The sequence below is a fragment of the Salminus brasiliensis genome, chromosome 8, assembly GCF_030463535.1.
Source record: "Salminus brasiliensis chromosome 8, fSalBra1.hap2, whole genome shotgun sequence".
In the NCBI taxonomy this organism is placed as follows: domain Eukaryota; kingdom Metazoa; phylum Chordata; class Actinopteri; order Characiformes; family Bryconidae; genus Salminus; species Salminus brasiliensis.
In genome coordinates, this window is record NC_132885.1 from 40,531,171 (window position 1) to 40,553,647 (window position 22,477).

At 45.2% G+C, this 22,477-nt stretch overlaps 1 protein-coding gene across 1 annotated transcript in view; it reads left to right on the forward strand.

The window, feature by feature from the left end:
- Window positions 1-994: 994 nt before the first annotated feature.
- hs6st3b (heparan sulfate 6-O-sulfotransferase 3b) overlaps window positions 995-22,477 on the forward strand; it is a 71,900-nt gene continuing 50,417 nt past the window's right edge. Inside the window, exon 1 of the mRNA XM_072686594.1 lies at window positions 995-1,895. Within this exon, the coding sequence (XP_072542695.1) occupies window positions 1,318-1,895 (578 nt within the window). The 5' untranslated portion in view covers window positions 995-1,317. The remainder of the gene's footprint in view (window positions 1,896-22,477) is intronic.

Below are 22,477 nucleotides of genomic sequence, written 5' to 3' on the forward strand. Positions count from 1 at the left end.
ATGCTGCGCTACAGGATAGTTAAGTGCTAATTTCAGAGTGGAGCACCCAGCTGTATATGCAATATAGACAAGACAACCATTTTCACCATCAGAGTTGAACACAGATGTAATCTGACCTCTGGCTCTGTGGTGGGCACAGAGAGGGTGAAGAGCCTTGCATAAGGGCCCGAGAGTGGCAGCTTGGCCGAGCTCGGCCATCGAACCCACAATCCCGTCATAAAAAGCCCTAAGTGTTCTAACACTCCATTAATAAGTATATTTATAAATATATTAATAATTTAATAAACATATCAATAATAACAATAACTATAATTATTATTACTACTACTACTACTACTATTATTATTATTCGACATGTTTAATTTAATAAATAATAAAAAAACATATTTAATAAAAAAATATGTAATAAAATTATGATTATGATAATAATTAATATGATATATTTAATAATGTGTTTATTTTAGAGTGTGATTACTGCACACTCAGCCGGCGATTTTCACTCGAATTCTTACGAAACCCCGCCCCCTTGTATTGCTATTGGCCAGCAGCGTCCCGGCGTCCCGCCTCCTTTGTACGTATTTTCATTCCTACGTTAAATTCTAATTCTAGTTTCTACGCGAACATTACTAAAACCTAGACTAGACCCTACAACGTTTTCTAGACTTTCATTCCTCGCCTAAAAAATATAATAATAATAATAATAAATAAAAAAAATTAGACTGACGGTTTGCGAAGACGGAGCACTTATAGCCAATCGCAGCGCAGCTAAGGCGGGGGTTTATGTCAGCGTAGCGCTCTATTGGGCGTTCGTTTTGCATATGTCACGTTCCAACCAATCGTAGCGAGAGGTGGGCGGGGTATGCGGGCAGAACAGGGGCGGGGAGAATAAATAAATAAATAAATAAATAATTAAACCCGATAGCGGCTGGAATGATGCGCGCGCTCAGGATGGTGGTGGCGGTGGCGGTGGCGGTGGCCGTGCGCGCGGGCTGGGACATGATTTGAAAACGTGCGGCCGTTTTTTCCGTTATTCGTTCGGTCGGTTTTAACGGAGGCGGACGCAGAAACGCCGCTCGCGGTATTTTAGCCAAGAGACTGAAGAGACTCGCGACGCTTCCCGCGGTGTTTTCGACTCTCCCGTTAAAACTTTACCGTGACGCCGTTCAACCGAAGCGACGAGTTAGCGGATGGAGACGGCGAGGCGAGGCGAGGCGAGGCAGCCGCCGTATCAACACGTGGAGCGGATACGCTTCAGGGAAGAGCCGCTGAGGGGAGAATGATTCACGGTAACGGCGCGGACAGTCTCCTCCGGTTAGAATGAGCGACAGAGCCAACAAGCTGCTCCTCATTCCGGTCCTAGTGCTGCTCTTCGTCATGATAGGCTATCAGTACATCTGCCCGGCCGGCAGCCAGTCGTGCCACTTCGGGAACGGGGACAAGCTGCGGGGCGCCGGTGCCCTGTCCACGGGCTATCCGGCGGATCCGGACGACCTGTACCGGGAGCCCGAGGTGGAGGAAGAGGAAGAGGAGGGGGACGATAGCCCGGTCAGGCTGGCCGCCTCCAGATTCAACTTTTCGGAGCGCGAGCTCGCGCGCCACGTGGATTTCGACATCCGAGGGGACGACGTGATTGTGTTCCTCCACATCCAGAAGACCGGCGGCACCACGTTCGGCCGCCACCTGGTCAGGAACATCCGCCTGGAGCAGCCGTGCGACTGCAAGCCGGGCCAGAAGAAGTGCAACTGCCACCGGCCGGGCAGGGACGAGTCGTGGCTCTTCTCCAGGTTCTCCACGGGCTGGAGCTGCGGGCTGCACGCCGACTGGACCGAGCTGACCAACTGCGTGCCCGTCATCATGGAGAAGAAGCAGCAGCAGAAGCAGTCCAGGCGCAGAAGGTAGCTGGATACATGCAATACACTGGCTGCTCGTGCGTGCGTGTGTGTGCGCGCGCGCGCGCGTGTGTGTGTGTGAGACTATAGTGCAACTGCCATTCTGTAGAAGAACCATGTTGGTTCTATAAAGAACCACCTGTGTGGAGAACCTTTGAAGAAGTTGATGTCAAGGTTCTTCACACACACACACAGATCTTTTGAAAGGTTCTATTTCAGCTGAAAGGTTCTTCACGCTCACACATCAGTGTGTAGAACCATTTATCATGGTCTGAAGAACCTTCACTCAAAGGTTCTTAACCAATTGAAGGGTCTCAAACATGGTCTATAGGGTCTCACACATGGTCTATAGGGTCTCACACATGGTCTGTAGGGTCTCAAACATGGTCTATATGGATGCAAACATGGTCTATATGGACTCACACATGGTCTATATGGACTCACACATGGTCTATAGGGTCTCAAACATGGTCTGTATGGTCTTAAACATGGTCTATAGGGTCTCATACATGGTCTGTATGGTCTCAAACATGGTCTATATGGACGCAAACATGGTCTATAGGGTCTCATACATGGTCTGTATGGTCTCAAACATGGTCTATAGGGTCTCATACATGGTCTGTATGGACGCAAACATGGTCTATATGGACGCAAACATGGTCTATAGGGTCTCATACATGGTCTATATGGACGCAAACATGGTCTATATGGATGCAAACATGGTCTATATGGACGCAAACATGGTCTATAGGGTCTCACACATGGTCTGTATGGTCTCAAACATGGTCTATAGGGTCTCACCCATGGTCTATAGGGTCTCACCCATGGTCTATAGGGTCTCACACATGGTCTGTAGGGTCTCAAACATGGTCTATATGGTCTCACACAAGGTCTATATGGTCTCACACATGGTCTATATGGTTCTTCATAGCACCAAACTGGTTCTTCTATGGCCCTGCTTAAAGAACCTCTGGCTTTCTTTGAGAAGGCCTGAAGGTTACAAACTTAGCAAATGTGCTTAAACAGGTTCTTTGGGTGATGCTATAAAAGAACCACGCCAATTTAAAATTCACAAAGAACCATGTTTGTACTAGATATATGTGGGCATGAGGAACCTTGAAATCAGTAAAGAACCATTACATTAGGTGAAGGTTCTTCACGCTCACCAAACCAAAAATTTGTCCTTCACCATACTTGGGACCAAAAAGGTCACCGATTTGACCCCCTGGATCAGAGGTGGGGGGGGGGGGGGTTTAATGAACAGCACCACCTCCTACCCTAACTTATTAACATAACCCTCAATTAATGGGCGAAGGGTGGGGGCTAGATTTTCACTCTTCTGCAGTTCAGTGGCTATGAAGGCTGTTAGGAGGGTCTTAATCTTGCAAATTGGTCCTAGGTGGGGGGGGGGGGGCGATGTTGGCCTTTGGCTTATTTCAGGCTTCATACTTGCAGTTGGACCCCATACTAGGAATGCACCAATGGACCAATCCATCCTTTTCTGTTCCAATCCATGAACTTTGCGTATCGGCCGATACCCGATACCGTTCCGATACCATTGTTGAATTTATAAACCATATACCTCACCATCTGGAACCAAACTAGAACCAATCATATACCCACATTCTGTTTATTGGTCACTATAATGAATAATTGTGCCGGACCTCAGGGTCTCACGGTCTGTGAGACTAAAGAGGAGCTAGCTCCTCCCTTCTCAGAGCTGGATTACTGGCTGAGAGATGATGACAGGTCTCATTTGATTTGGGTCTCATATCTGTAGGTTACTCTGATCCTGAGCCTAGAATACTGGCACTGCGAGAATCGGGTTCCGTAAATGGATAGGGCCCTTGGATCAGACTAATTATCCGATACCCGATCCAGCTATTTTTGTTAGTATCAGGACCGATATCCGATCCTAGTCTCGGATCAGTGCGTCCCTACCCCTTACATGTTTACATTTCAGGGATGGGATCCAAATCCAGGCATATTTCAATGGATCTGCTACAGAGGGTATGCACTGACGGCACGTTCCCGCTGTAACACACCCCCTTCATTCGGACCGAGTGGCAATGCAGCTCGGCTGCAGCATTCATTAGGGGGAAACGACCAAACCGGGAACGAACCAGCGGTCCAAGCACAGAGAAGTGTAGCCAGGAACGTCCAGCTAAGTGAATGCTCAAGTGAATGGTCTTAGGAGTGTTTTCCACTGTTTTCAGCCACATGTAGTAGACTGGCTCATCCAGGTTACTGGCATTCTCTTGTCCTGCTTGAGCTTAGCATGTCGCTTAATTCTCAACTACACTGGGCTTGGTGCATCAGGAAAAAGGTCTATTAAAGAAGAATCGACTCTCAGAGACTTCAGTTCCCATGCAGAAAGGTGCAGGGTGTGCTAAGAAGTTCCTCAGCATTTCTACAGGACCTCACGCAAGTTGTTTCCATGGCTGGGCTACTTTATTGAAACCACTTTATTGCAAAACACCCTCCTTTTACTGGAGAATGGCGCTGGCTTACAGGAACCCACCTCAGGTACAGGATACAGGGCAGGTACTGTGAGAAACGCTAGGAAATGGCAGCGCTCCATTCTTTTCGCATTCATTGCATTAAATTTATTCATAGTCATTATAGAAACCGTTGCACATGAAAGGGAACGAAACGAGGTGCTCGGGTCCCGGTCGGGTAGCAGCAATACTAAAAGCACATAATAACAGCATTAGAAATGATACAATAGGTCATTAAAGGCAGAAATATGGGCAATGAAAATGGAAGGGATATAAATAAAAGTGGCCGAGTGGGTCCCCGTTACGTCTGAACCCGAGTGCAGAAGTGCGGCCATATGGGTCGGGCTCAACCTTGCCATTCTGCACTAGCTTTTCCGCTATAATTGATCTGAATTAAAAGGGATACAGACTCTGCGGGCTTAATTAAGCAAAATGGCTTGTACAGCAGTGCCAGCCAGTCGCTCTCAGTGCCCAGCAGTGGTTTCCACAGAATGGCCTAAAACCGGTCTAGGATGGGAGTAGATGCGCCAGTGAAAGTTGAGAATTTGAAGAGGTGAGTCATACTCAAATCCACAGACCGGCAGCCTCTAACCGGCATAAATAGCCAGGTTGCTCTTTTTCTCAAGATAGAAATCCATAATTGGACACTGGCTGATTTGTTTGTTTTTGTTTTGCTGTTATTATATGCAAATAAAAACATTTGTTTACAGGCATGAGCTTAAGATCACCAGTCCAAATGCCGAGCATCGGCTAGAAGGGTGTAAAGCCCCCCCAGGAGTGGGCTGTGGAGCAGTGGAACTTTAAAGGTACCTTTAAAGATGAGTCGGCGTGCTAGAGCTAACCGTCCAGCATCTGCACCTGACCTCCTCGACACACCCAGGGCTGAGTGTAGCCAAATCCTCACTGCATTGCATGTTCCAACATCTAATAGAAAGCCTTCTCAGAGGCAGCTACTGCACTAATAAGGGACACACTACTCATTGATACTCTTGATTTAAGAAGCAGCGATGAAGGAACAGGTGTCTACAAACTTTTGGACATATAGTTTCATAGCTCCTTCCAAGTAAGCAGAGAAAAAAAAAAAACAACGACGAGATTTCATTCAAGTCATTCAGCGCCAGTTTTGACCCACTGTCCAACATTCCTGACCCTTCACAGACCTCGCCGTATTATCTCCACTCTTACCGGCTCAGGCACAGTCAAACATTTTTACTCAAATTGACCTGGCAAACATGCCCGGCATGTTAAATAGATACTTCCATTTTTATATGCGGTTCATCCTGTAGTAAATTTTCCCTCACCGAGATCCTGCATTCCCCCCCGTTTGGATGATGGAGAGGGTGTGTAGTAATGAACTTTAAATGAGGCATCATAAAGCCAAGCTGAGCTGCGGAGCAGACTTGAGTATTCCCATCTATAATTCTGACAGTGCCAGTGTGCATACGTGAGCTATTAAAAGGTTATTTTAGTTGTTTACTGTGTGTAATGAGAGTTTAATGTGTGTGGAATGTGCAGACTTTCACTTTTCGAAGTGTGCGAAGAAAGAAAACATCTGCTTCTGACCAAAAAGTACTATAACAGCGTCGCCATCACTCCTGCTTTGAGACTAATATCATTTCTCGCCATTCACTTTCCAGTTCCTCCCGTTGCAACTCGATAGTCTTTACATACGTTGCACAGTGTTAGAAAGGCCAACGGTGCAGAAATACGGGGGGTACAAAGCCCCACATTACCTTCTGCAACTTGCACAGCTCAGTTTTGCTGCCCTCAAGGTAAGAAGGGAACAGGCTAGCCAGCTAACCAAGTCCTGGTAATTTGCATTTGTGAATGTATGTGACAGACAAGGCTGAAGTAGTGGAGATGTTTTTGGCCATAGTGCACAGTGCCACGTTTGGTGGCATATCAGCAGATCAGAACACCTCAACACCAACCGTCAAGCCGGTGAGCGATGATTTTGGGCTTGTTGTTGGGCACCTTCCATTCATTGAGTGTCTACAAGATCTCCTCTGTATACTAAAGTATCCTAGAGCCAAATGTGAGACAGTCTATCCAGCAGCTTAAGCTTGGACAGGATTGGGTCATGCAACAGGACAATGACCCCTAGAACTCCATCAAATTTACAATAGAAGGTCAAGGTAAATTTACCAGTATTTCAAAGCCACTCTGACAGAGGCATGCCTCCGTTTTTATGTATGAGTAAAACCATGTGTGAGAAACATCTGGAATTGTCCTTGGCTTGAATGAATCTTCATCAGCTTTACGCTTTCCTCAAGAAACCCTGATCTGCTTCTGTTCGTGGCTTCTGTCTGCTGCCAAACAAGTGTCAGTTTAATTAGCCGCTCAGCAGAAGGCTACGCTGACATGTCACAAATTGTGGAGTCAAGGAAAATAATTGTTTTCAAAGACGATCTGCTCTGAATGGAAGTTGCGAAGCACAACAAACAGCTGGAAACAGAACCGGCCCGCCGCTGAGGTCTGTTGCGGGCTGAGAAATTCCCTGTTTGAGGATGAAAAATTGACCTGAGCCCCAGACCGCAAGGCCATGGCCATATGATTCATCTTTGCAGTGCCAAGTAGCTTCCTCCTCTGGGAGTGTACTCGGGCCATGTGCGACAGGCTCCTTTGCCAACTCTCTGTGTTTGTCTCTCTCCCTGTCCCTCTCTCTCTCTCTCTCTCTCTCTCCGTTAGTCATCTCCTAACTCTGCCGTCTTTAGTCTCACCACTTTAGCGTTCCTCAAAGACCATAAGACCCCACTAAATCTCGTTTGACAATATGCAGGGCTTGTGCGTCTCCAACCACATGCTAAATGCTGACTTTATGAAATTTTCATCCTGATCCCATTCCCCCGTAACCGGGAATGACGGATTGGGTCGCGGTTTCTTTATGTTTATTGATGAGTTTCCGCTGAGATCTTCTCCCATCTTCCACCATTCTTCTCCCATCTTTTGGACTTTTGCTTTTATATTCGTATGGGGAGCTATGGCGAGCTCTGTCTGGCTGTACACACGGCTGCAGTTGAGGCTTGGAGTTGTGTAATGTTCCTGGAGGAACCGGTGCACCAGCACACCAGCACAATCCTGGGACTGAACCTTTTTTCTTTCTTTCTTTCTTTTTTTTTTTACCTGAATGCACAGGGCTGTGGTGTGAGCGGCTGTCTGTGCTGGGAGGTGGCGTTGAAGGAGGAGAAGGCAGCGCAGTCTGTCTTGGCCTTTTCACAACAGCCAGAGCAGGAAGCAAGAGCCAGAAAGGTCAGGCACGTCAGAGCAGATCAGCAGGCACTCCTACAGCAGAGGACGAGGGAGAGGAAGAGGGAGAGACAGAGAGAGAGAGAGAGAGATAGAGATGGAAAGCACTTCACTGTTCTCTGCTGGGCTTAAGGGAGAGAGCCTCCACCTCTCAGAGCTGTCTCTTCCATTGGGGCTCTGGAGAGCAGCATGTTAATATGAGAGTGAGCTAGATGCATGATTTACCACCAAGCCAGGGCTGGTCGCGAAGAACAGACACTTATTTAAGCCACATGCTTCAACTTTGTTTTAGAGAGTGACTCTCGAGTGATTTACAGCAAGACGGTACAAAAAATGTGAAAGAATTGACTATAAAATGTAAAATCAGAATTATTAAAATGAAAAACGCATACATTAGAAGGAGCGTTTCTATTCGCTCCACTTAGGCTGTATTTACATCTTCAGAGCTTGAGCCCAACCCTCCCAAAAAAAAAAAGGCACAGGATAACACCCATGCTGATGGGAAAGAAGCTGGTGCCACTCGCCGTAGTCAGATGCCTGTTTGCTGCACTGATAAAGAAACGAGCGAGCGCACCAATCAGAGCAGAGTACAAAACGATCGTCATGGGCAAACAGGGCATGGTAATAGGGTACAGGGGTATGGGTGGTTCCTTTGATGGGATGTTCTAGAGCCACTGTAGAATGGACTTGGAAGTGCCTCCCATTGAGATGTCTGAAGCCACATGTGAGGAACATCTGGAATTGTCCTTCGCTTTGGTCAGGTGTCTTCTTTCCATGGTACAGGCTTGAATGGACCATCACCAGCTTTAGTTGTCCCTGAAGAATCCCTGATCTGCTGTTTGCTATGAGCCACATTATTAGTGAAGGTGTACCGAGAATGGACTTGGGTGGTGCCCTACGGGTCACTGATGCCAGAGGGAACCTCTATACTGACCATACAGTCAGTCCATGCTCCGAAGTCTCGCTAGTGTCGTCCGAGCCAAGAGAGGGTGCTCATAATGTCCTGATAGGACCGTGAATCTGGAGTATCATGAAAATATCTGTAACTATTGTTACACAACATTGTTGCCATGTCGCCCATTCCTACTTTTTCTAAATAATACATAACTACAACAGCAGCTTTGAGAATTATGAACCAGAAAGAGTGGATTAAGACGGCAGAAACGGGTCGACTCATCGTGACAGCCCTTAAGATAAGTAACCACTCGATGCTGTTTGGAGATCTTTGCTGTCTGAAGAACTTACAAGTAAGCACCTTTCATGGACCGCACTGCTGAACCTGAACAGGGCCGAGGATAAAGCGGGAGACGCCTTGTTTATTCTATCTAATGAGTCGTGGCATTGTGTCAGATGTAGTACTCCAGCATGGTTAGGTAAGTAAATTTGTGTATATAAACTAAATTCGTTTGAGTAGCAATGAATAGCGAACGGCCTCTAAAACCCTCCCGAAGTGCAGATGGAACATTGGGTTAGCCTTTTTTTTAGCCTTCACCATTTCTCTCATTTCTTTGGGACCTCGCTCCCTGGCACTGCCTTTCAGCACTAATTAAATCTGCCAGGTCCCCTGGTATTACGACCAAATGTATTTTCTGGGCAGCCGCAAATGAACAGTCTGCCAAACCCAGCCATAATTAACTGCACCGAATGCACAGAGGTTTTAAGATTTAAGATTTAAGGCACTACGAGCGATGCTTGCATGTTTACCCGTGCACGATTTAAGAAGGCTGCCCGTAATTAGTTTTTACGCACTCCTCAGTGCTTTGCTGAAGAAATTGTTGTGAAAATTCTTTAAAAACATTTTACGGCAACGTGATGCGTTGGTAGTCGGCCTATGCCTGTGCCAGCGGGATGAAAGTGTTACTGCAAACTTCTATTACCACAGAATTGCCCCACCAGTTTGTACCAAAGTCCCTGTAGTTACTGACTGAGTACCTGACACCCTAGTGTGCAATAAGCCTCACTGTGATTTATTTGTAGCCATCTTAGATTTGCTTGTTCATGACACTGATTTAGGTCGTTAAGAACTTCATGTTTGGATAATGATTGCTTTTGCGTTAAAGTTGCCATTGTACTATTATTGGTATTATCTGCCAAAAAAAATAATAACCATACGATCAGCAGTAACGCAACAGTGCCAGGCAGTCAACCACTCCATACAACTCAACTGCAGATGCCAATAGGTGATGCCAGGAGCCAATGGGAAAGTTTCAGGGACTGCAGGTGGGAGCGCGGGACTGAGAAGCCCTATAGCGTTTGTCCGTGTGCCCTTCATACGCCATCAGCCAGCCGCACAGAGAATCCTGTTGGCACGGCGCCAGGGTGAAATCTGTTGGCCTGACATGGTTTAGCTTGTTCATGCTAAGCGATTCAGATGTCCTCGTCTTCACACCTGCAAGTCCGGATCAAGGTCCGAACCAAGGTTGGTCATCATCTACGTGAGCTGACTCTTCCTACGCTTGACACTTCTTTGGCGCTTGTGGAAGGGCGCGCATCCGACGTCGGCAGGTTGTCAGTATGGCGGCTCGCCTTTCACGCATGGTATTTGTACCAGCAGCACCAGCTTAGGCCCAGCAGTTCAACCTCAGCAAATGAATGCGCTCGTCCTGCAGCAGTTACATCGTGGCCAACTGCTTCCTGTAATTGGTGCGACTGCAAACAAACCAGACCTTTTTTTTTTAATGGATCAATTTTTAATATTGACACTTTCACACCTACTATTTTGGTTCGGACCAAACCACAAAGTCCGGAAGTCTCAGAATCTCCCAAATCAGACAAAGGAAATGGAGTTCGAGGCTCTTTAGAGGCAGCTCCGGAGCGCCAAGAGGGAACCGCGGGACGTGATCGTAAGAGGACTGATGACGGACTCCAGTTTGTGCTCTTCCCCTTGATCTAGCCTTAGTTTAAAGAGTGTAATGGCAGCACTCCTTCCACCTCGGTGCATCCGGGAACACTGTCAGATATTTTTTACTGCCTAGTAATCAGAACATATCAGAATCACAGAGCTGCGTCAGCTGTATTTGAGACATTTGCAGTGTTGCATAATGCTCACATTCTCCTTTTCAACAGCATTACTTCAGCTGCGCCAGAGCCAATATTGTTACCCATGTTTTTATTACTTCTCAGAGCTTCATCTTCCCTCAGACAGGAACCTTCTCCCACAATAATCTCACTTTGTGTGCTCAACAGTGTGTTCCTTTCAAAGGCCAAACTGGGTTTTTTTTTCCCTCCATCTTTTCTTGCACCCGCCAGCTCGGTGCTGGCCCTATCTTACCCCAACAATCAGGACACAAGTAGCTCCACAAGCTTCTCTTTTCCCAGACAATCAGAGTAATGAGCGACCTGCAGCAGCAGTAATGGACCATTATTACTCTTATGGAGTGAGTGATGACATGCTCCTGGCACAATAATACCCCTGCATCATATTTTATTCATTATACTCAACACAGAGAGCACTGCAATTACTGTCTGGGTCTATGTCTGTGTGGGCTCAGATCAGATTGCAGTCTGTCCCTCTGCCTTCATTCCGAGTTATGAAATGTCTTCACAGCTTCGCTTCGTCCTCTTTATGACGAAGACGGCACGCTCGTAATGAAAGCACCTTTTACAACTTTCTCATCATCAACTGGCAGCCTCTCAAATTAAGCAATGTATATATATATATGCCACAGGTATGTTGACCAATCACTCTCCATCCACCCATCTTTCTTAGCCACTTCTTCCTGGTCAGGGAATTTCAGATAACACTGGGTACCTCACTGTTGAAAATGAGGACGGTATCTCAAAATGACGACGTGTCAAATTCCTGTTCTGTGTCTATCTAGGACATAATAGGCCAAATAAGCTCATTCCACCATATGCATTTAAGAGAGCCACTGGGTGGGGGCACTGTGGGAGCTCACTGATTGGTGAACGGTGCAGAAAACACAAGTCCGGCGCAAGTTTAGAGACACTGAGTTCAAATGAAAGGCAGAGCAAGCAAAGCTGGATGAGCCAGTCTACTCACTGTGCCTGAACAAACAGTGGAAAACACTCCTAAGACCTCGATTCCCTCGAGATATGAGGCTTTTTCCTCTAAACGGGGCGGATTTGAGCCTCGGTAAGCTGTGTTCTGTGGTGTTTATCCTGCTAGGTAACGTATCTAAGCCTAGATATATAGGCTTAAATACAGTATATGGGATTACTTCACCCTGTACAGTATGACAGTGTTTCTATGCGTATAATTTACACAGTTCATACCTACTCATGAAAAAGTTAGGACACCCCATGAAAACCTGGACACAAGTTCAAACCCACCCAACATTTATTACTACTTCAAAAGTGTACATCAGGATTCTGGAGGAGTCTGGAGTCTTATTTAAACCTCAGACGTTAAGTCTGGACTGCTCTTGATTGATGGTTGAAGTGAGGGGTGAAGAAGATCACCATCATGGCCAGATCCAGAGAGCTCTCTGAGGCCTTCAGAAAGAAGGTTGTAGATGCTGGGAGTCTGGAAAGGACATTAAAAAGATCTCAGAACTATTAGAAATCAGCCGTTCCACCATCCACTGAACCATTCGCAAGTGGAACGACTTGACCATCTCAGCCCAAGAGCGGACCACAAGATGAGTAAAGAAGTCTCCAACAGTCCTAAAATGTTGCTAATGATTCTAAACAGAGCTCCAGAAAGTTCCCCACTTACCAGGATGAAGATGCAGGAGCCTAATGTGGGGGATTTACAGCCGCCGGGGCTTGGCTGAGCCACATGGTTCCTCAGCGTTCTGGGATAGTTATTAGATGTAGAGGCTGAGTATGCCCTTGTGGGCTGGATGCGGCGGGGTCTGGAGATTGCTTTTCATGTGTCATTAATCCAGCTCGTCATCGCCTCTGAGGCAAAGCTGTTATCCATTTGGCGTGATAATTAAGTGCTACCTGAGAGGGGAGTGTTGCTACATCGCTCAAACAATTGCCTCTCTTCTGACAAAGGAAGTCAGCAGGAGCTTAAAATGTGATTAAAATGAGTTGAAAACACACTCATTTCGGCCCTTTTTGCAAGCTGGAAGAGATCGATTTTGGCGTGCCAGACCTGCTCATTTGGCGGACTGAACTGACTCCATGTTCTCTCGTTGTTTGGAGTCAGTCAGAAATGACTGAAATGAAACGCTGTCAGGATTTCATGTGTTCACAGCGCTGTGTTCTCTGTTTTCAACACAGGAGTACAAACCCAGGTGGAAGTGTACACTATGTGTCCAAATGTTTGTGGACACCCCTTCCTAATCAATGCATTCAGCAACTTTAAGCTGCACCCAATAGAGAAGAGCATTGGTAATAGAATGGAAGACTTGGAGGAGCAGTGGAAGAACTGTGTTCTCTAGAATGGTGGGTGGTGGTGCTCCATCCAGTACCTTTGGGATGAGTTGGGGAACTGAGGATGTTGCTCTTGTTGCTGAATGCAATCGAATCCTCACTGCAATTCTCCAAAATCTAGTAGAAAGCCTTCTTCCCTGGACAGTAGAGACAGTTATTCCAACAAAAGCAGGATCAACTCTTTTTAATACCCTTGATTTCAGTAGAAACAATGACTAAGCAGGTGTCCCTATACTTTTGTCAATGTGTTATGGGTTGGGCATAGGGTTCTAGGGGTCAAAAACCCTGTAATTGATTTAACAGAGTTTTTTTGCCCTATGTAGAGGTTCTTTTACGCTTAAAAATAGCCGTTCACACTTGCACACTGCACATTCGCACATTCACACATTCGCACTTGCTCATAGCACTTTTACACAAGTGGTTTTTTTGAACATGCGTTTATTGAAAGTTCCTCAGGACAGGGCTTCTCAAACTTCTTTCAGACAGGGACCACTTCCAGTGTGGAACAATTATGTGGATTTTTTATTTTTTTTTTACGAATGCAATCAAACTCAAACTCTTAAAATGTGGAACAATGAGTTGCGGTTACACTACGCAGTCTTTACCCCGGCTGAGTCTGTGCTGGTTGGCTCTGGCAGGCATGATTTTTGACAGTTAGAGACCGTTGAACTGGTCCTGTCTGTAGCCAATGAAAACCGAGCACGAAAACTTCAGGCTTTAGGTATTTTCTTATTTCAGTTTAAGTTCCGCCTTAAATGAGTCAGCAGCAGCTACAGTCTGGCGCTAGTACATGTACTGTAGTGCAGCAGCATTTAAGGTGGAATGAAAATTCGTATAAGAAGAAGCCAACATCTGCCTCCAACAGCAATATGTGCTGTGCTACTCACCTCCAACTGTATCTACTGCATCTGTACGGACCATGCTGCCTCCATCTTCCCACCTACAACCTCAATGGACCTCAGTTCAGCATTCAGCACCATCATACCCCTCTGCTGTAGACCCTGCTTACCGACGACTGCATGGCCAGACACCACCTCACAGATCAGCAACAGATCAACAGGTTTGCCCAATAGGACAATCGAGATGGTGGTGGACTACCTCCTACTACACCTTTCTGCACATCAACCTGTTCTTTTTTTTTTTCCATTGCTGTGAGGATTCAATTGCATTTGATTACAGGATGATTACCGGATTACACCTCATCCCCAACTCCCCACAACAGTTTTGGACGGAGCACCATCATCCATCATTCCAGAGAACACTGTCAGTTCCACTGCTCCACACCTCAGTGCTGGGGGGCATTATACCCCTCTACTAGCCCACGCCTGGCATTGTTATGCATGGTGACAACAGGTCGTCATCATCATCACCTGCCTCAGAGAGTCCTATTCGCTCGGCTGTACCTCTATACAGGGACCAGACAAGCTGTGTTTGTGTGCATTTGCACGTCTGTGTCAGCAATGGGTTAAAATATGGTCATTAGAAGGGGTGTCCACAAACATTTGTCTAAATAAAGGCCTGAGTGTACTGAATGCTGGGTGACAGAGTATCGGATAGTTTGAACAGGTAACACAGTGACTCTCGACTCACCACCGCTGCTGAAAAAGCTCAGCCGTACGTCTTCATGCTGACGGCATTTCCTTATAAAAGTTGAAATGAGGCTCAAAGGGAGAAAGCCACTCAGGGTAATGAAGCAGGGCTTGGCACAGCTCACACACAGCTCTTTTGACACGGCTGTCAAAGACTTGCTGCTCTGGCAAATATGAATCTCTGATAGTCTGATTCAGCGCTTGCTCTTGTATTGCCTCTTCGACTCGGACGGTTGGGAATCACAGCCGAAGCCTCGCTGTCACTGTCCAGCGTTTAGAGAGCTTTGATTTGCACATCCAACAGCTACTGCTTTTATCTGCAGTTTCTGCAATTCTGACAATTATTTTATTCTTGATTTGTATCAGTTTGCATCGCCAATTACGCAACCCATGCACATCCATCCTCCCCCCTATCTCATGCAATGCCCCCCGACACTGGGAGACACATGCGCAGCCAGCCATCGGCTTATTTCATGAACTATCACCGGCAACCAATGCACTCGGAAGAAAGCGTCGTGTACCTGGCTCAGATGCATCGGCCAGCAGACGCTAGTGCCTCGGGAGTGATGTCCGGTGCCGGGTGCCGAAAGTGCCATCTACCCACCCTGGAGACAGCAAGGCTGATGGTGCTCTTTCTGGGCCCCAGAATGAGCGGGATTCGACCCAGCAAGCCTCTGGATAAATACTTGTTATAGCAAAAGCCTGCAGGTTTGGACTGGTGTCCATCCACAGATGGAGAAAGAGTTGGTAAGAGTCAGCTTTGAATGACCGGTCAGACAGTCACAGCCAGGGTATTTGTCCAGCAGTACACACTAATGACTAATGACCTTACCTTATCCTTTGTGTTGGTTATTTAGCGCTTTCTGTGGCATTTGTAGAAACAGGAGAACACAGGTTCGGACTTACAGAGCCGGAACCACAGCCATCTTGACCGACATCCAGGTGGCTCGACATGAAACAGACAAACAGTGATAAAGCCAAGCAGTTACCCAGGAAACGGGCAGGTGAAATTGGAAGAGAACAAAGCAGGAGGTGATGGCAGTGGGTATATCTGGATTGGATTCAAAGCTCACACTGTAATAAATGTCAAATCGGGACGGTTTAAAACGGCGCAGTAACAGATTACAGATTATTTTTAGAGTTAACTGAACTAAGTTTAGTCAAAGCTTCTCCTAACTCACATTTTGTACTTTGGTCGACAATATAGACGGATTTGAGCCTCAAAAACATTAGTAATTGAGCTGCAGCTGAAGCTAACTAAATACTGTGGAAGATGTTTAGTCTATGGCTCCGCCTCTCCGGTCTGTTTACTGTTTATCTGCAGGTTAGAACGTCCCAATCACGTGACGTCTGCAGACTGGAAGGCTTGGTTATAGAGCAGTGAACCCTTATGCTCTCCTCACACTGATGAGCAGCAGTTAGACCGTAGGGCCGGTCTTATAGTTCTAAGAAATTGACCTTCCCCTTTTTTTTTCAGGACGCAGAAATGTCCACGGCTTCACAGCTGTAGAGTGGCGCAACTGTCTAACTGCATGCTGGTCAAGAGGCAGGAGAGCAATAGTTCAAAGGCCACCAACCCCACTGCCCTTAATAATCAGGAGGCTGAGAATAGGAGGTGCCCCCCCCATCCCCGCCCCAATCAGGACCAACAAGGAACTCTGTAACCATCCAATCAGGACTCCGTAATAGTAATAGCCACCAATCAGGACTCTGTAGTCAATCAGAACTATGCAGCCAAATAATCAGGAACTATGTAACCAACCAATCAGGTCTCTGTAATGCCTGGATCGGCCCTCAGTCAGGATCAGATTGGGACATTCCTAATGATGACACTACCTATAAAACGCTGAGCATAAGGATTGCCTTTGCAAGTGCATTGTGGGAAGCGAATTGGACCGGCAGACTCTGAAGAAGAAGCCGACTTGAAACTTCAGTCTAATTCGTTCCTACAAGAAAACTTGCGGCGCTTTATTTTCTTTGCACAGACTGACTCAGCTGCCTCCGCACACAATACCCATACTGGCTACTGATCTGGAAGTTTAGAGGCGCTGTGGAAGCGTGTCTGTGTGTCTGTGTTCTGTATATTCATGGAAATGTGCATCTGGCACTGCAGCAGTGGAAGCTTTCAAAGAACCTGTCTATATATAGACATATCTGCTAAATGTCTAAACAATGGCTTATTTGCAAGCAGCATAAGGGGAATGTGGCAAAGTTTGAGGACATTGTGGTGAGGTTAAACATAGATATCAGCTTGATGCAGATGAGTCACACTTGGAAGTGAATCAGACAATGAGGAGTATATGCTGTGTGGTGTGAGGCCCTCTGGGGACTGCATTGAAGCTGTGTTCTCCGGAGTCTGCTGAAGCTCTGGGTTTGCTTTAGCTGTACTATCTGTCTGTCTATACATCTGCCTGTGTCTGTCTGTCTATCTGTCTGTCTATACATCTGCCTGTGTCTGTCTGTCTATCTGTCTGTCTATACATCTGCCCGTGTCTGTCTGGTCTGTCTATCTGTCTGTCTATATATCTGCCTGTGTCTGTCTGTCTATCTGTCTATACATCTGCCTGTGTCTGTCTGTCTATACATCTGCCTGTGTCTGTCTGTCTATCTGTCTGTCTATACATCTGCCTGTGTCTGTCTGTCTATCTGTCTGTCTATCTATACATCTGCCTGTGTCTGTCTGTCTATCTGTCTATACATCTGCCTGTGTCTATCTGACTGTCTTTCTGTCTATCTGTCTATACATCTGCCTGTGTCTATCTGACTGTCTTTCTGTCTGTCTGTCTATACATCTGCCTGTGTCTATCTGACTGTCTATCTGTCTATACATCTGCCTGTGTCTGTCTATCTGTCTATACATCTGCATCTGTCTGTCTATCTGTCTGTCTGTCTATCTATCTATCTATACATCTGCCTGTGTCTGTCTGTCTATCTGCATGTCTTTATGTCTATAAAGATATCTGACTATATATCTATACATCTTCCTGTTTTCTGTCTATCTGTCTATACATCTGCATTTGTCTGTCTTTCTGTCTGTCTATCTATCTATCTATCTATCTATACATCTGCATATGTCTGTCTGTCTATCTGTCTGTCTATCTGTCTATTTATCTGTCCATACTTCTGCCTGTGTCTCTGTCTTTCTGTCTGTCTGTCTATCTGTCTGTCTGTCTGTCTATCTATCTATCTATCTATCTATCTATTTATCTGTCTGTCTGTGTATCTGTGCCAATCTATCTGTCTGTCTTTCTGTCTATCTTTCTATCTGTCTGTATATTTATCAGTGTATCTGTCTGTGTGTCTGTCTGTCTATTCTGGTTTAAGTGGATGACGTGCAGCACCTTTTGAATGAACGTTACTGTATTAAATATGGGACAATAATAAAATAGTTATTACCAACGTTTTACCCCACAAATCTCCAGTGTTTTAACATTAGCCTCAAAATGCGGATGAAGATACAAAGATGGATTTAAAGGCAATCCAAAAAACTGCTCTTAAATCCTAATAGAAATGTTATATAACTCATGCCTTAGGACCAGTATACCACCCACAACTAATATAATACTATAGATATATTCAGTAGCTGCTTATCTGGGCAGTAAGTGTTTATTCCACAGTTCTTATACCTATACCTACCTATAGCTTATACCAGTGTCATTCAAGAACCTTGACTTCCACATTACTATATGTATATGATTGTGTGCTTCGTGTGGTTGAAATCACTACAGCCGCTCCCTCGTTCTCTCTGTCTCTCTCCCAGCCCTCCAGTGCCCCTCTGTTTATTTGACAGATTGACAGATCAAACAGTGACAGGGAAAATGCCAGCTCAGAAGCTTGCTGTGTGTTATTTTTCAATCGCGAGCAGTTGGGCCCGACCAGAGCTATCTGTATGAAATAAGTCCATACGAGCCTGATTCATCACGGCCACACAGTGAAATGTCATATTTCCTTATTTGGCTCAGCCTGGCTGACAGGTAAGTTATGTGGCAGGCGGGCGGGCGGGCAGGGCTCCTCGCAGCGAGCAGCCTGGCGGAGTCACCTTCATAAAGCCTAATCTCCTCAGCAGGCCTGTAGCCTCCCGCCTCTGCTGGCACTGTATTGTTCACTGCTCCGCTGTCATTATTGTTCCGCCCTGCAGGGCAAAGCACTGACAGCACCGCGGCTCCGAAAACCAGGCCTTACCGTCAAGCTGCACCCGGGCCTCTGGAGCCTGTCTACTGCAGGGCTGCGCTAGAAACGTATAGGAACCCGAAGACGCTGATGGATACGCGTCATGTAGGATTCGTTGACATCGCTCTCTCTCAAAGGCTGTCGGGACGTGTCTGGGACGTGTTAGGCGTACGCATGGAGAATACGCTAGCTTGTCAAAAGACTGAGTTTTGAAAGGGAACACTGAACCCATGGTTGGAGTGCCATTTGACATGGCGAGGGATGAACGCTGAAGCACCGAGCATGATCTCAGTGAACAGATTGCAGCCCAGATTGCATCTTAAACTCGTGTGTGTATAAATAGAGGCCTCTGTTTTTGGTGCTGCTTAAATTTGCATAATGATTTAATGCATTTTGTTTAGAGAGCACGGCTCCGAGTTGCGAAACCTCGCTAGCTTAATACCTACATCTGCGCTGAAGCACCTTGCCATTGTTTGGAAGGTTTGCTGAAGTCTGTGCAGTTGCCAATTGGTCTTCACAATTCACATCTGTGAGCAAATTGCAGCGTTATGGTTTCAGAGGTTCACGTGGCCAATTTTCTGACAGAATTTCATGGTTGATATTTAATCAAAGCTATTATTTGTAATATTTGATGATTTTCCCCCTTTTTCTCCCAGTTTAGTACGGCTAAATAACCCAACCGTTCGTAGGTCATCTACCCACCCTAAGAAAGCACTGCCAATTGTGCCCTCTCGGACAGCAAAACAGCACGGCTTGTGATTGTCTTGTGTTTTTCCTCAACTTTATATATAAAAAATAAAGTTATTCTTCAAAAATCCCAAAGATAGGTTCTTCAATATCTTCTTGAGCTCACAATGGCTCAGAGTTCTGAAAGTCAGCCTGCTAAACCAAAAACAAATCAGTTTAGTAAAAGATGAAATATGTTTAGATTTGCCACTATTTTATCATCCTCATCATCATCATCATCATCGTCATCAACATTCCATATAAAGCTCAGAAGACGTGTGTGGATTCACTGGTGGGTTTGGGCAGTAAATCAGGCCCTATTCTCCAAAGTTCTTGTCAAATATGTTCTTGAGAAAGTCTTTAAGACTGTAAGACTCTCTCCGGGTGGGTAGATGGTGCCCTCTCTCCGCACAACACAGCAATGTGATACCGATTGGCACGGGTATCAGAGTTCACAGCTACCCGGCGCTTTCCTCAGAGCGCGTTGGACGCCCGGTGATGCCGCATTGCCAGCACAGCAATCAGTGAATTGCTAGAATTATGTCTAATTTTAAAATATATATTTTTACTCAAAATTTCCTCCCTAATTTTATTTAGTCAACTGCTCAATCCACTGGTTAGTAATCTCCTCCTATCCCCCTGTATAATGCACCCGACACTGGGAGGGTGAGGACTAACCCATGCCTCCGTCTTTGCTCTGTTTGAAGTGCTGGCAATGCGGCATCCCCGGGCAACCAACTCGCTCTGAGGAAAGCGCCGGGTAGCTGTGAACTCTGATGCCCATGCCAATCGGTATCACATTGTGCAGAGAGAGGCCGTCATCTACCCACCCAGAGAGAGTCTTACAGTCTTAAAGTCAAGAGCTTTTGTAAATAGGGCCTGATTTTCCAAACCCACCAGTGAATACACACACGTCTTCTGAGCTTTATATGGAATGTTGATGATGATGATGACGATGAAGACTCTGGTAAAATCAGTCTGCTTTATTCACCACCACTTTTCTACGTTTCTCTGCAGTGTGGGATTTCAAATCAACCTCCCTGAATGATGTCTTAACCACTTAATTGGTTACGCAGGAATCTTGAGAACTGAGTGGAATGCCCATTAAAAGAGCAAGCTTTACTTGGCAGCGGTTAAATACTCGTAAAAGGCCGGTCGCTCCATGGACCTTTCTTTGCAAAACAGCAGGCTTTCTTCTGAGGCCAGCTGTTCTCCGCCATGTAAATGAATAGGGTTTCCTCCGCTGATTTCTTAATGCTTCATGGTAGCTGCTTGAAATTTGCCCACAGCTGAGCCCAGTTCAGCGTTTTCCACAATGCCGTTAACCGAGGGCCTTCAGTGACAACGCGTGAGGGGAAAACTTCCAGTGCATTTCAGTTAATAGTGGAGTTCAGCTGGGCTCCCTCGTTGCAGTTTTGTGTTGTGCTGTCTGACACGCCAAGCCTGCATTTCCCAATAGCCTTCCAGCAGGACATCTCTGTTACTAGCTTGTTCAGAGTGTATTCAGAATAATACTGGCTCAGGCACAAAACACTGATCAGTGTCCTCATCCAGAGCTGCTGACACCATTGATGCATTTTGCTGCCCGGTGATCACTGTTGTGGAATCCCTGAGCCAGAGCAACAACACCTTCTACAGTAGGTATCTTGTACTAATCATAAATCATAATCATGATCCATTGGGTAATTTGACAGTTATTGGTTGGTTCTGCCTACATTATCTATGTTATTATATTTAAAATATTAACTTCAGATCAGTATTTGTATTGTAATGATTTTGTAGGCTTCCAGAGGCATTTACAATGGTCAGTGAATAGCTGTGTAATGTATAATATACCGTGGCTGTCTTGCTAAAATCACCTTCTTTATTTTCAATGGTTAAATTTGTGTAAATTTTGGAGCATTCCTATTGGTCTGTTCACTCATGACAGTTTGACACAATATAAACATGGCACAAATTGAGACCCAAGATGTGTCTGCATGTCACTTATATTATATATAATGTAAAAACACCCACATAATTATGCTAGAATTATCCTACAGGTTTATTTGCAGTTAGGACTGGAGTTGAGACTTCAGCCATAGAGTAGTGTGACCTTTACCAGGAGCCGTGAAGATGCTCATTGAACATAGCAGCAGCTTTACTGTAGCAACATTGAAAAAAAAAGAAAAACACCTTTAACTGTTGTCTGGGTTCGATGGGTAGTTCAGCTCCTGAAAGATTTAGTTCCAACTGCCTGGCTTCTCTAATTAGCTCATGCTAACAGCAAAGGGGTCCAAACACCTCTTATTGTACAACTTTCTGCAGAAACCTTTATTAGTAATTTTTATTCGTCTGAAATACATTTCTGCTGGCATACATATGAGATTTTCTGTGTTTCTGTGAGCAATTATAGTCTAAGTCAGCATCTTAGAAGTTTAAATCCATAAAAATGCATTTATATAACTTTTATATTTTATATAATTTTCATATAATAAAAAAACATGATCAGCATTTGAACAGACTCAAAAATAAGTATAAGTTACTTTTTTGTTGGTGGTTTAGAATTTAAGAGACTAATCTGTGGTACTAGTTCTTACAAAGATAAATCAGAGTAGTTGTGAGCAGATTCCTTCACACTGATATTAAATTATTATTATTATTATTATTATTATTATTTTTTTTAGAAATGCTCTGGAACTGGAGAAGCAAGACAATAATTTAAATAAATTTAAAATCAACAAGTACTTTGAAAGTCTAAACAAAAACATAAGGAGTATAAAGTATATTTGTTTGCTGGAAATGTAATTAAGGAAAAGTACAAGTATGCAGTTTTTATATGAGTTTGCATACTCATACTTTTACTCACTCAAGTAGTCCTTACTTTCACTCAACTAAAAATAGTCCCCAAAGAATTTATACTGAATTTATTCGTATTTGTCACAATTTGTCCATCATCAGCACGTGCAGGATCACTAGTGGGTTTGGAAAGCACATTAAATGGTGTATATTTCTGTTTTAGTCACGCCGTTAGCCG